The sequence below is a fragment of the Chrysochloris asiatica genome, unplaced genomic scaffold (assembly GCF_000296735.1).
Source record: "Chrysochloris asiatica unplaced genomic scaffold, ChrAsi1.0 scaffold00047, whole genome shotgun sequence".
NCBI classification, from domain to species: Eukaryota; Metazoa; Chordata; class Mammalia; order Afrosoricida; family Chrysochloridae; genus Chrysochloris; species Chrysochloris asiatica.
This window is the reverse complement of record NW_006408565.1, coordinates 4,458,602-4,473,360: the sequence shown is the minus strand read 5'-3', so window position 1 is coordinate 4,473,360 and position 14,759 is coordinate 4,458,602. Positions and strand designations below refer to the sequence as shown.

Below are 14,759 nucleotides of genomic sequence, written 5' to 3'. Positions count from 1 at the left end.
AATAGGGACAATATTATCTACTTCAAAAGGCTGCTCCAAGGATTAACTTAGGCAATTAATGGAAGTGCAATTCTTTAAAGGTTAAAAAAAAAAAAAAAATTCATATTTTCTCCCATTGCCTTTGGCAATTAAAAAATACATCATCTTCACCTCTCCAAGGCTTCAAAACTGTTCAACATTTAATTTTCTGAGACAAGTGTACAGAATCAAGTCACCTACAACTATTACATTTCATTCAGTCTGAGACACTAGTATAGTATAAGATATACCATTATTCTATATGCCACTATAAAGGAAACGGAGTCCTGATTTGGTGCCGTGGGTTAATGCGCTGGACTACAAGTTCAGTGGTTCAAGCTCACCAGTCACTCCTTGGAAACTATACAGGGTTGTTATGAGAACAAACCGACTTGATGGCAATAACAACAACAACAAAAAGGAAACACTGCCAATTAAACTATGACATACTGTATAATTTAAAAGATGCATCCCATTTGAAAATGCACAGAAGTTGAAAAGTGCATTTTTAAAACCGTGTAACATGTATCCCCGGCACTATGCACATGATCATCATCACCCAATTCCTGATCTACAGACAGGTAAGAAAATTATTTCGCTGCTGGGATAACTACCAGATCCAAGAAGAAAAGGAATGGTGCTTCTTGTTATTACAGAGAGGATGATAAAAAGAAAGACTTTCTAAAAATGTTATTGTTTTTCGTTATTATCTGGTTGGTGTTCAAAGACTTCTTGTCCAAGGGAAGCCTAATTTGAAGGCGGCTCTACTGAATAAACATTTCTGAATCTGTCTCATTGGCTCTTGATAAATTAATCTTATCACAATGCTTACCAAACTTGAATCATGTACATACAAATCAGCTGGGCTTCTTGTCAAAATTCAGATTTTGATTCAATAGGTCTTGGGTAGAGCCTGAAATTCCGCCATTTTCATAAGCTCACTAGTAGGATATTGATTTTCCATATATATTATATATATATTTCATATATATTATATATATAGCCACACTAACATGATTATTATTGTTAGTTGTTGTTGTTAGGTGCCGGTGAGTCAGTTCCGACTCTTAGTAACCCTACACACAACAGAACAAAACACTGCCGAGAGTCCTACACCAACCTCACAACCGTTACGCTTGAGCCCATTGTTGCTGCCATTGTACCAATCCATCTCGTTGGGGTCTTCCTCTTTTTTCACTGATTCTCCCCCAACTTTACCAAGCATCATGTTGTCCTTCACCAGGGACTAATCCCTCCTGAAAACATGTTCGAAGTATAAAAGATAAAGTCTCGCCATCCTGGCTTCTAAGGAGCATTCTGTCCGTCCATCTTCTTCCAACACAGATTTGTTTGTTCTCTGGCAGTCTGTGGTACTTTCAATATCCTTCTCCAACACTGTAACTCAAACGTACCAATTCTTACACTGTCTACCTTATTCACTGTCCAACTTCCACATGTAAATGATGCTATTGAAGATATCAAGGATTGGGTCAGGTGCACCTTAGTCTTCAAACTGACAAAGTAAGATTATTATTGGGTTTTAATTATCTCATTTTTGCAGATAAAGAATTAGCTCCACTTGAGAGCAAACCCCTGACTTCTAGCTGCATTATATTATACAAAGTTTTTAAACAAAATCAATTAATGTTACCACTGGTTAACAAAAGCAAACCCAGGGAAGAGTAGGGAAACAAGCCATCAAGCTTTGAGACTCAACTGAATGGATGCAGGCATCTTCAAGATCACAGAACAAGTCATCTCAACAGAACAAGTAGAAAGACCTCCCCAAGATTTTTCTTAAAAAATCTTTCTTCTGCAAGTTTAAACAGGTTTACACCTTAATCCAAGGATAGGATGGTCTTATCATGTTCCTAAGCACCATAAACCAACAAGGTAGAAAGCATGACTCACTTTTCTGACTGACAAGGCTTCAGCCTATTTAAATATCAGCTGGTGTTCTGGAAGACCAATAATCGTTTCTAAGATAGGCAATTTCATGTAACAGCTTACAATAATGCAGTAATGACATCTGATTTGATAACCATCTGACCATGTTTTCTAAAAACACAACTGTTTAAATCTAGGAATAAGAAAAACAAAATCTATAAAAAGAAAGTATCAAGGGAAATTTGACACTGACTTAACTAGTATTATGGGTTTGTCTTTCTTATTCTGAAATCTGCTACTCTGAAGTTTCTAATTCATAAATAGAATGGTTACCAAAATTTTCCAATACTGTTGTTGGATTCTTCTTGTCAGTCTGAAAAAAATTCTTATCACAGAAGACAAAGCACTGAACTGAGACCATTTATATAACAGAACTCATGAAAATTAAATCGAGAATTAACCACCCTCCTGCACACTATAATCAGGAAACAATCCCACTGTAAAGGGAAACCACCACTACAGAGTAAGTAGAGAATACTTTCTGAACAGTCTTTAATCAGAGGTTGGGTTTTTCGCTCTCAGCATATGAGAAAGACACCTTACTACTTGCTTTGAGGTCTATATTCAATGTGCCATCAGAGATGATGTTTCCAACTCAGGAATTAAAACAGGCTCTTCCACAGCCTCCTGAAATAGTGTTGGTATGGCCCATAAAGGCAAAAACAAGTGGTGACTCTGACTCATAAACTACCAAGTGCCATTCTTTACAACAATTATCTAAGAGAAGCAGATATTCAATCTTTCTCTGAGTCTCTGAAACCAACACTTTAGTGACAGGCCAGATTAAAAGATCACCTTTACAAGAAAATAAATACCATGACAACCATAAAGTGATTCTAATTTCCATAACCAGAGCTTTTGTCAGCTGCCATCCTAACCAACAGGCAGAGCAAAGTCAGAAGAACAGACAGAAGAACAGCAAAATACAAGCACAAGGCTGATAAGCATTTCACTGATCCTCAGGCCCATGTCCACCAAAGAACTAGATACGACAACATGGTGTTTTGATATCACTAATCAACCCTCATTGACCACCCTATAAATACAACTCAAGTTAAAATAGAAAATAATGTATTAAACACAACTTACTTTCTGAGAAGCTAAAATACAGATTTAGAAATGTTTCACTTATCTTTATGCAAACCTCAAGATTTCAGGAAATGAAAACTGTAACTAACCAGTTGCCATTGAGTCAACTCCAGCTCATGGCACTCCTGTGTATGTTTGTCAGGACAGAACTGTACTCTACAGAGTTTTCAAAGGTCTATCACCAGGCCTTTCATTTATGGTTCCCATCTACGTGGACTCAAATCTCTAACCCTTTGGATGAGCAGCAGTCAAGTGCAATAATCATTTGTACCTTTCTTGCCTCATCTATCCTGATGCCTCAACTTCTTTGGACACAGTGCTGTAAAAGAGCTAACTAAATATCACCAGTCTTCCAAAGAAAACTAAGGATAGACCCAGACACTGAACCCAAAGGACTCTGCTCTTGCCATAAACATATTCCACTAATGGCATGATTGGAGTCCTGGTGTGGTGCTCACTGTAGGATAAGCACTCAACCTCAAGGTTGGTTTGAACCACAAGGTCGGTGGTTCAAACTCACCAGATGTTCCTCAGAAACCCTATACAGGGTCTCTATGAGTTGGAACCAACTCCACAGCACTTAACAACAACAACAATGGCATGAATGTTTATTTAAAATAAAGGGTAAATATCAATGTTTTCATTTTCTCCTCATTCCAACTATTTTTCTGCCTCCTGCCCAGAAATTTAGCCCAAGAATTAGAAGCTTGTCACACACATGACAGAGAATTCATATCCAGACACACACAGCTTCCAGTTCACCATTCTGGCAACTTATTAATGTGTGATACTGATTTTGATCCTACAAGAGATAAAGTTATAGGCAGCTATTACAAGGTAACATTTCCTCAGAGACATCAGCACTCATGAGATGTGAAAAGCAGAAGGGCACAAAAAGAGGTGAACTACGGATGTGATAGAAAATAGAGAGAGAGAAGCAACTCCTGAAATAATAGGCAAATGATAAATTGGTCTGGTCCCAGTCCCCACACCCAAGGGGCAGATCTTGTTGTTCTAAGTAGTCTCTTGGGAAGGTTCAAATAAATGAAGCTTATCTGATCCACAGACCACTACACCTGGCCTAAGTTTTATTGTTGTTGTTAAGCGCCATAGAGTTTTTGTAGGATTTTTGAGACTATAAATCTTTGTGGGAGCACAAAGCCTCATCTTTCTCCAACAGAGCGACTGGTGGGCTTGAATCACTGACTTTATGGTTTGCAGTCCAGAGCTCATTCTACAGACCCACCACGCTCCCAGAAGCAATCAGTTCAGTTTAAAAATTGCTAGCACTCATGACAAAAGCCCTAGTTTAGACCCTTGATCTTCACAAGGGTTATTATAAATATAAAAGATCCTCATCGGGTTACATTCCTCATACCAAACGTCTAGGCAGGTTGGCTGTGTGCCATCAAATTTGTTCTGACTCAGAGCAACCCTGTAAATTTTGACGGGGGCAGAAAAACCTCATCTTTCTCCTGCAGAGCGGCTGGTAGTTTAGACCTACTGACCTTGTGGGTAGCAGCCCAACTCATAACCTACTTCATTACCAGGGCTCTTTTAAACTTCTAGGCTTGGAGCTAAAATAAATCCAAACTGCTCTCTTGGGTTAAATAAGTTCAGCCAACTTTTCCTGGTGGTTGCTTTTTCTAAATAGTGGAAGAGAAATATAAAGTCCTAGCCACAATCAATGCAAGCTGAAGTATCATCTGTTACAATATCTCAAGGAGCCTGGGTGGCACAGAGGTTATGTACTCAAATGCTAATCAAAAAATGAGTGGTTCTAATCCACCAGCTGCTTCTGCAGAAAAAGACGTAGCAGTAGGGTTCAGTAAAGATTAGCCTTGGAAACCCTAAGCAGTTCTACTCTGTCCTTTAGGGTACTATAGTCAGAATCCGCAGTGGCAGTACTTACATACTGAAGATAAAAACACTAGTTTAGTCCCTTATCTTCCTAAGAGTTATTATAATAAAGATTTTCATCAGATTAATTTCCTCACATCAGACTTCCAGGCATAGGGCTGGGAGAAATCCAACTTGGTCTATTGAATTAAAGTTCAATTAATTTTTCCTGCTTTTTAAATGTGACAAAAGAGAAAAGCACTAGCTATAGCCAATGTCAATGGAAGCATCATCTGTGAGACATCTAGAGTAAGGTCAATTCCAGCTGGACTCTTAAGTTACTTTATTTGCAACCTGTTCTCTTCCTGCCAACCAAATAAGTAATCGTTCATTCAATGTCTACTAACATTTTTTTAAAGGGAAGTCCTGGTGTGGTGCTGTAGGATAAGCACTGGATACTACCTAAAAGGTGGTGGTGCACCATGGAGTTGGTTCCGACTCATAGCGACCCTGCAAAGGGTTTCCGTGACTGTAAATCTTTACGAGAGCAGAAAGCCTCATCTTTCTCCCACGGAACAGCTGGTAGTTTCAAACTGCTAACCTTGAGGTTAGTATCCCAACTCGTAACCACTACACTGCCAGAGCAGCTTTAACTAAAAGGTAAATGGTTCAAATCTACCACCTGCTCCTCTCAAACTCTACACTGGGTCTCTTTGAGTCAGAACCGACTCGACAGCACTTGACAACAACAATAATATTGTAAAGAATTGTACTTAACTCTTGCAGAATCTGCACCAACGACGAACTATTCTAGAGAAGCTTAAAGTGAAATGGGGAAAACAGGACAAAGTCCCTGATACCTAGCAACAGCTATATTACAATAAAAATATTGAGCAACAAATGCTATAAAATAAGGGGAAGAAGAGTTACGGAAACAGTATTATTAGCTTGAGTTTGAAGACAAAAGATCCCTTCAATGACTGCCAGCATGTAGTATTAATCCAAAAAAACTTCAGGGTAAAAAGGGTCTTGAAAGGTCCTAAGGAAAGCTGAGTCAGAAAAAGAGGTGGGAACGCAGGGTACCTCTCCTGGCCTTTCTAGCGGTGACTTACAAGATGAAACCAGTTACAAAATACCAAATGAGGAAAAAAGCATAAGAAGATGTATCTTGAGACTTATAGATTTAGAAATGCAAGTCAAAAAATGATGTAAGAAAGCACTAGTACTGAGATAAGTTCTCAAAGATGCTTGAGGAAAACGTTTTTAGCTTTGAAAAAGGAGAGCCTGCAGAGAGAGCTGCTTTGATTATAATTTAGGATCAGACTGACAAATGAACAGAAAAAATAATTAGGAAAAAATTACAGGTAAAGAATTAACAGGAGGTTCTTCTGACAAGCTGGAAAAATGATACCCACATATCTGATCCATTTTAAAGGTCCCTGAATTCTGGCTAATCATTGTTCTCAAATCTGCAATTAACCATTGGCATCCCAGCCTATGTCTTCTTTTCCTCTCCCACCCTCCCCTGCCCCGTTGTTGTTGTTGTTTTTTATTTTTGCTGTAAACCAAAAATAGTGTGAAATTTCTAGTAGACCAATGACCTGAGATCTAGATCTCAGTTCTTATTTCACAGCACTGCCTATGTGTCACAAAAATATCATTTCTCTATTTTTAAAAAGTTTAATTTCCATCTTCTACTATGTTTGCTGAGCTCTAATTACAATAAAAATGTCTTAAAATATCCTATAATTAAGTGCTGCGAATATCTAAGGAAACTAAACAGGCATATTTTGCTTTAGGGAAAAAAAAAAGATATAGGAACAAGTTCCTCAAGCCAACTTACAAATCCTCCTTTTCTTAGACAGGAATCGCCCGGGGATGAGCTCAACACATACTCCACCATGCTAACGCCTAGTCCCCCACTCTCCGATCGTGGGGACAGTACAGAATTGACCTCACTGTTCACATGGAAATTCTGACCAGGTCTTCTCTGCACCATGATTGGCTGGGAAACTGAATGATCTACAAAAAAGATACACAAACATGATACAGTACAGCCAGAGGCTCAAACAAATTATGAGTGATGTCTCATGGACAAACCAATGACTGGGAATCAGAAAGTCACACCTCCTAATGCATTTTTCTGTTAAGAATGATATTCTAAATAAGCTAAGGAAACGGAACACAACTCAATTATCCAGGATAGCAAAGGAATGCAGCAGTTCATACAGCTAGTTTATCTAGCTAAATGGATACATTAATGGTTCTCTTCAAGTAGCACAAATTTCTTTTGATATTCATTATGGGGTTTTTTTGTTAACACTACTAAAATAAATGTGATTTTACTATCCTTAAAACTAAAAAAAGTTAAACAACGTAATCTGATCTTTTACTGGTGACTCACTGTCACCAAAAAGCCTCTTTCTTGCATTATGCTGTAATAGCACACAACGACATCAACTTTGGGGTGTCTGTCTCCCTGCTCCCTATCACCTGCCACTTCTTGCTGTTGTTAGTGTGGCTACCTATACAAATTCCCCATTCCACTTTAAGGGTAGTCTGTCAGAAGAGCATCTGTGCCCAATGACTTGATGTGGCCCCAACCACATTTAAAGGTATCTTCTAACATAGCACACAGGGGGGCAAGGGAGAAAAAAGAAACATGAATTTTAAATGGTAGGCATGGATTTGCTAATTCCATGTATGCTGAGAGTAGGATAAGAAGCTATGGCAGAAATTATTTCATTTCAAGACTACTCCGCTGGCTAAGACATCAATGAAATATTAAAGATTTAGATTTGTGTTAATTACGCTTTAATCAAGCTACATGATATATATGCTCCTTAATGGCAATCATACCACAGGACATTGCTTGACATGCTTCTGTCACTAATGTAAAATCACAAGTTGCCAACTACTGAGGAAAGGAGCTGTAAGACAGGCATAAATCACAGTACAGACGCTAGATCTAGATTACCTGATGTTCCCCAGGCACTGTCTCGCCATTGATCACCCAGGAATATTCCTTTTGGTCCATCTTTGCTGGATTCATCTGTTTCCCAAAACTTTTTACCTGGCAAGAGCTGCTGCAAATTAAAAATAATAGATGCTTTTAAAGAATTCATAAAGGATGAAAGTACAGCAGTCAACACTTTCTTTCAGACAAAGGTACTGAAGATGCTCACGTGCCCTACAGGTTTTTAACCACAATGCTCTGACTATCCAACCTTGTGGCGGGTACACTACTATCTGGTAAAAGACATAGAGAGGCCTACAGCAAGTGAAGGGACAGACCATACAATCAAAATGCAGGCTCAGCTTAAATATCTAGAATTAGTCACTTAAAAACTTATGCCAAGATTTTTAAAGAGGAAAAGAGTATTACTACTGATCTATAAGCTAAATGCTTAAGATGAGTCTTACTGAAAAAGAAAATACCTTACACCTATTAAAACACTTCTATGTATGTATTAACTGAAGTTACTCAAAGTAGAATCTGAAAACAAATTGATATATGCTAGAAGCAAAATTCCTTATACACAGAGATTCTGTTAACAACATACTTTCATCACCAGAAAGAAAACAAACAAAAAAACTTCCCAATCACAACATTAACCTGTTTCTAGATTTTGGAAGACAGGAAAAGCTATCTCCCTCCCCTCCCCGCATTACAGGCAAAGAAATTAAAATCTGATATCCTTAGTTCATTTTTACAATACTTGGTAATGGCATTACAACATTGCTTGCTTCTTAAGGAGGCAGGCATCCCTGGCCCTTAGCCAACAGAACTTCAAACTGGCTTCAGGCAAAGAAATGCAAGGGTTTTACAGTTTCACACACGATGAAAGGATTACAAAGCAAAATTCTACTACATCTTCTGGTCACCAGTTTTACTGACTAAAATGCATACTTTTATTTCACCTAGGTTTTTTTGTTTGTTTGTTTCATCTCAATTGCTATTACTCAGGAAGTTTAAGATAATTTTTAACCCTTGCTTTTGAGCACACCTGAAGAAGTACTTGAATTTCTCAGAGAGACAGCCTAAAACACCAGAAAGCACAACTCATTTTATCTCCTCCTTGACATTTCCCTAGAATCAAATGTTGCCCCCCACTAATATGAAACTCAGCTTTCAAAGCCTAGTTTCTGAATTTCTCAGCATAATCTTAATCTAACCATAAGGCTCTCCATACATCCACCTTATGGATAGGTACTATCTGCACCAAAGCAGTTTCTCACATACTTCACTTCAGGCTCGAATTTATTTTCTAATCAAACAAAATCATGACACAGATGTTTTGTTCTGACATTTCGCAGCACAACCACATGGGTTTATTTGCTTGAAGATAAGAGTGTAAGCAGTCAATTTCTACTATGCATATTTTTAAGATTCATTCCCTAAAGAAAACAAGAGCATAGCTAATCTCTTAATTTGAGGAGGTGGGGCACCTCACTTGTTGATTAGTACTCCACATAGTCGAGGAGTTCTGATGTGGCACTGTGGGATACAGCACTGGACTGTAAATTTGGTTTGAGCTACAAGGTCAGAGGTTCAAACTCAACAGCCACTCGTTGGAAACCCTATACAGGGTCGCTGTGAGTCCGAATCAACAGCAGCATAGCAGTAGTGGAAGTCCTGGTGTGGCACTGGAGGGTAAGCACTGGACTGTCAACTACAAGTGTGGTGGCTCAACCCCATGAATGGCTCCTCAGAAACCCTATATAGGGTCTTTATGGGTTGGAACCGACTAGATGGCACTTAACAATAGTTGTGGAGACAAGGCAGATGATCAAAAATATTCAACATTGTCCTTTGATTTTTTTAAAGCACTCATCCCTTTCCACAAAACTTAAAAATCTTTATTCAAAACTCAGGGAACAGTTTCTAAAAGTACCAGCAACCACTTGGAAACACATTCTGCCCCATAATCTGTCAAATTGCTTACTGAAAGCAGCTGCCCTTGAGCTTAAGGTTTCAAAAAAAAACTTTGGGGATCCCGCATTTTTCACTGTAGCTTGCCAACTTGTCATAACATGCAAAGCCAGCAGAAGCAGGTGACCATAAAAGCAAGGTTGTTTTCAGGCCAAATTCTCTCAACAGGGATCAACAACACAGAAAACATGTGGTTATTAAGTACCGTCAAGTAAGTTCTGACTGATAGTGACTCTGTATAGCGTTTCCGAGAGTAGCTGGTGGGTTTGAACCACTGACCTTGTAGTTTGCAGTCCAGTGCTTATCCCACAGCACCACACCAGGAGCTAGGTACTTTTGTTGTTGTTTTTAAGGGAGATTCTACTGAAAAGTAAAAATAACTACAAGAAATACCAAAGCCCACTGATGTATAAATTACAGATAATGGTTGAGTCCATGTATGTCAAGAGGGTTTTCAATGACTGTAATCTTACAGAAGGGATCCGCTGACCGTCCTTCCATGGTGCCACTGGGTGAATTTGAACTGTCAACATTCCAGTTAATACCTGATCACAAACCATTTCTACCACCCAGTGACCTTTCAACAAACCCCTAGCTCAGATACCAAGATGCAACTCTTTCCCCCACTATCAACAGCTTATATAAACATAAATTCCAAAGAGATGCTGAAGCACCCCACAAACTACCAAAGAAGCTCCATTTGCTTGGCAAACTAGTTAGAGATGATCAAGCAACTATTATCAAGCAAAACAGCAGTGGATGAAAAGGCAAGTTGGAAAGAAATTAGGAAAAAGGAGGTGGGTGAAGAGGGTTGTAGCATGTTAATTCAGGCTGCGAACCACAAGGTCAGCAGTTCGAAACTACCAGCTGTTCCACGGGAGAAAGATGAGGCTTTCTGCTCCTGTAAAGATGTACAGCCTCGGAAACCCTGTACAGGGTTACTATGAGTCGGAACCGACTCCACGGCACTTAACAACAACAACAAAAAAAAAGGTGTAAAGTAGCTTCGGTGCCCTTCAAAATGGGAAGAAAAAATAATATGGAGCAAGCAACAGCAGCACAATACTTAGCAAAGCTCTTTAAGACTCTCTCTCTATTGCTTATGTATCAGATTAGAACTTTGCTCGGTGAGGTTTGCAATCACAAAGCCTTTCTTCCTAGGCGCGCCTCCGCGTGGACTTGAAACGCCCATCTTTCATTTAGCCAACAAGCGGTTAACCATATGCCCAACCCAGGGACTCCATACAGCACAGACCCTAACATGTTTATTTTCTCCAAAACAAATCCCTGAGTCATTATGCTAAGCAGCTTCTGTAATGGCTCCCCATGATCTCTGTGTATCCTGGTATTCAATATCTTATGTAACCTAGTGAGACTTGCTTCTAAAGAACGAAATACAGCAAAAGTGATGGTGTATCACTTTCAAGATTAAGATACAAAGGACTTCCACCCAGCTTTCTCTTGCCCTCTTGTTTGCTCACTTGATGAAGTCAGCTGTTATGCTGGGATCTGCCTGTGGAGGCCCACATGGCAAAGAACCAAAAAAGATCTGGCCAACAGTTCATTAGAAACTGAGGTTCTCTATCCAAGAACCTGAGAATTATTGAATCCAGGCAACATGAGTTTAGAGGCAAACATTTCCCTAATTAAGCCTTGAGATGTGGTCCTAGTTGACACCCAGTTTTTAGCTTGTGAAGGACCCTGAAATCAAGACCAAGCAAAGTCATGCCTGGATTCCTGGGTTTGAGGTAATTTTTAAAGCAACACTTCAATATGCAGTTACAAATATGTAGAGGGTTCTTCCTTAAAAGCAAACCATATCTTTAAGAATTTGCTTTCAAGGAACACATCTTGTCCCATTTCTCATATAAAAAGTATTAGAAGAATGCTTTTAATTTGGAAGAAAGTGATTACTTCCATTCCATCTCATATTCTACCCTACTGTGTCACATAAGCCCCTTTTTGAATTAAAAATTACTGGTTTCTTAAATTCTGTAAAATTAAACCTATTAAGCTTGCTGCGAATTAGTAACAATCATCTATACTCAGACGTCAACAAAAATAAAGACATCTAATTGCTCAGATCGTATCATATTAAACAGAGCTGGAATCTATTGAACTATAAAATGAAGTGATGGTGTGTTCTTAGTCTTATTTCATATCCAAAAGCATTTGCTCTGGAGGTTAACATCATCCAGTGTTGGCTAAACCATCTTGGCATAAACTGGCATAAACAGCAAAGAGTTGCCAAAAGCTCACTTAAACCACACCTAAATTCAATTTTTAAAGATTTAAATGCCATTAGTATATGAAAACTGAGGCCACTGTGGTGTGGTGGTGACAGTGCTTGGTGCCAACTAAAAGCCCGTCGGTTCACACCACAGCCATTACACAGGGCAAAAATGTGGCTGTGTGCTTCAGTAAAGATTTCGTCTTGGAAAGTCTGCAGGACAGTGTCCTATAGGGTCACTAAGAGTCAGAACTGACTTGATGGCAGCGGGCTTAGTTTTTGGAGTGGATGAAAAGATAATTCTGGCTCACTCCACCAAGAACTTGGAAATGAAGCCACAGATGAGAGTAAAGATTAAAGAAGTTCACTTTTTTAAAAGATGAGGCAATAATAAAAGATTTAACAATTATAAAACAAGATAATGGGAAATAGGAATTGGTCCAACCAAAGCAAAGGAAACTCAAGGAGTGGAAAACAAGCAGTATTATCCAGTTGGCAAGTTTAGGAAGAGGGCATATGATGCACCAACAGCTCTAGTCCTAGAAAAGCAATTAATGCATCAGGCTAGATAGCAGCTTGATTACATTAGTCATTAAAAACATCCAAGTAACTTCCTTGGCTCAGACTCTGCTTACCAAGCAAGTCTTTTTATGAGACCTTGGCTACCTCATTAGCCAAGTTGCGTTGATCACCGAACACAATTATCATAAATTGTAAATGTGTGTGAACACTTTCCTAACATTTTATCCTTTCTTTGTCCTGATGTGCCACTGTAGGGTAAGCACTGGACTGGGAATTATACGGTCAGTGGTTCAAACCCACCAGTCACTCCTCAGAAACCCTATACAAAGTTGCTAAGAATAAGAACTGACTCGATGGCACTTAAGAACAACAGCAGTTGTGAAATGTCCATTCAGCAAATTCAGATACTTACCTATGCAAATATTAGTAGTTATATAGTCAAATAGGAGTTCTAATATGATGCTATAGGGTGAGTACTGGATAGTTTACTGCAAGGTCAGCGGTTCAAACCCACCAGCCACTCCTTGGCAACCCTATACAGTCACTTTGAGTCCAAACCATCTTAACAACAACAACAAAGTTAAATAAGTCCATTAATAATCTAGCCATTAATAATAGTCCAGCCATTAATAATCATCTTTTCATTTTCTGCAACACTCAAAATTTTTTTGTTTTATTTGCAGTGTTTTGTTACCCAATGCCACTGAGTTGTATCATCTGCATATTGCAGGTTGCAATAATCCTGATGTCACGTACTTCATATAACCCAGTTTCTCCAATTATTTGCTTAGCAAATAACTTACTCGCTGAGTAAGTATGGTGAAAGAATACAGTCCTGGTGAACACTTTTCCTGAGTTTAAACCATTCAGTGTCCCTTTGTTCTGTTTGAATGACTGCCTCTTGGTCTATGTACAGTTGCCTCCTGAGAACAATAAAGTGTTACAAAATACTCATTCTCTACAAGCTGTCCATAGCTTGTCATATTCCACACAGCCAAAAGCCATATCATAGTTTATAAAGCACAATCCAGTGTATTAACCCATAGTACCTCAGTTTTCTCATCTATAAAATGTACTGTTATGAAGATTAAATGAGATAATGTGTGTAAAAGACTAAAACAATACTGAACCGATGGTAATCACTCAAAACAAAAGCTGCTCCTATTACTGAACAAAGGAGCTCTGGTAGCGTAGTGGTTACGAATCGGGCAGCGAGCCACAAGGTCAGCAGTTCGAAACAACCAGCGGCTCTGCGGGAGAAAAATGAGGCAGTCTGCTCCCGTAAAGATTTACAGCCTTGGAAACCCTGTGTAGGGTCGCTATGAGTCGGAACCGACTCCACAGTATATAACAACAACATTACTGAACAAAGTAATAAGAACCAATAGGTTTCACACTATTATAGAGTTTATCAGTGAAATGCTCTTATATACTCAGCTATCAGATGTAGTGAACACAGCATCAACCCAGGCAGCTTCAGGGAAATTCCATAAAGTTAAAAGTCCCAACAATACACAGGACCTGGTGCGGCGCTGTGTAATAAGCACTGGACTGTTAACCACAAAGTCAGTGATTTAAACCTACCAGCCACTCATTGGAAATTCTATACAGATTTGCTATGAGTTGGAACTGACTCGACAGCACTAAACAACAACAATACACAAGAACCCTGGTGGCACAGTGGTTAAATATTTCGCTGAGAACCTTAAGATTGGTGTCAACCACTCTGAGAGAAGGATGTGGTAGTCTATTTCCCTAGAGATAACAACCTTGGAAACCCTATGGCATAGCAGCCCTACTTCTAGGAATGATAGGAATCTGAATTGACTCAGTGGCAATGGGTAACAACACACTTCAGAAGAATTAAAAATGCAAAAGGATTACAGCTCTGCAGAAACTGAGAAGAGGCAAGATGGTTATTATAGGCTGGACTCATTTGATCATGTTGTTAACTCTTGTTAAGAGCATTTGACTTGATTCAGACTCAAAGTCACTCTGCCAAGATGCGGCTGGTGAGATTGAAACACCAACTTTGTGCTTAAAAGTCCAGTACTTATTCCACAGTGCCACAACAGGATAAAAAAGGAAGCAAATACTAGGAAAATGCACACACAAGTAATACAGATTGTATATAATACAGATTGTATAGAGCTGTCTGTCACAGCAAAGATTTGGCTCCTT

At 39.0% G+C, this 14,759-nt stretch overlaps 1 protein-coding gene across 6 annotated transcripts in view; it reads right to left on the bottom strand.

Annotated features, from left to right (window-relative positions):
* PUM1 (pumilio RNA-binding family member 1) overlaps positions 1 to 14,759 on the bottom strand; it is a 163,347-nt gene that overhangs the window by 76,295 nt on the left and 72,293 nt on the right. For 4 of the 6 annotated variants that reach the window (XM_006862188.1, XM_006862189.1, XM_006862190.1 and 1 more), the window contains 2 exons: positions 7,871 to 7,979; positions 6,737 to 6,915 (listed from right to left, as the gene is read on the bottom strand). The exons of the other annotated variants lie outside the window; for them this stretch is intronic. In XM_006862188.1, the coding sequence (XP_006862250.1) occupies positions 6,737 to 6,915; positions 7,871 to 7,979 (288 nt within the window). The remainder of the gene's footprint in view (positions 1 to 6,736; positions 6,916 to 7,870; positions 7,980 to 14,759) is intronic. 6 annotated transcript variants of the gene reach the window in all.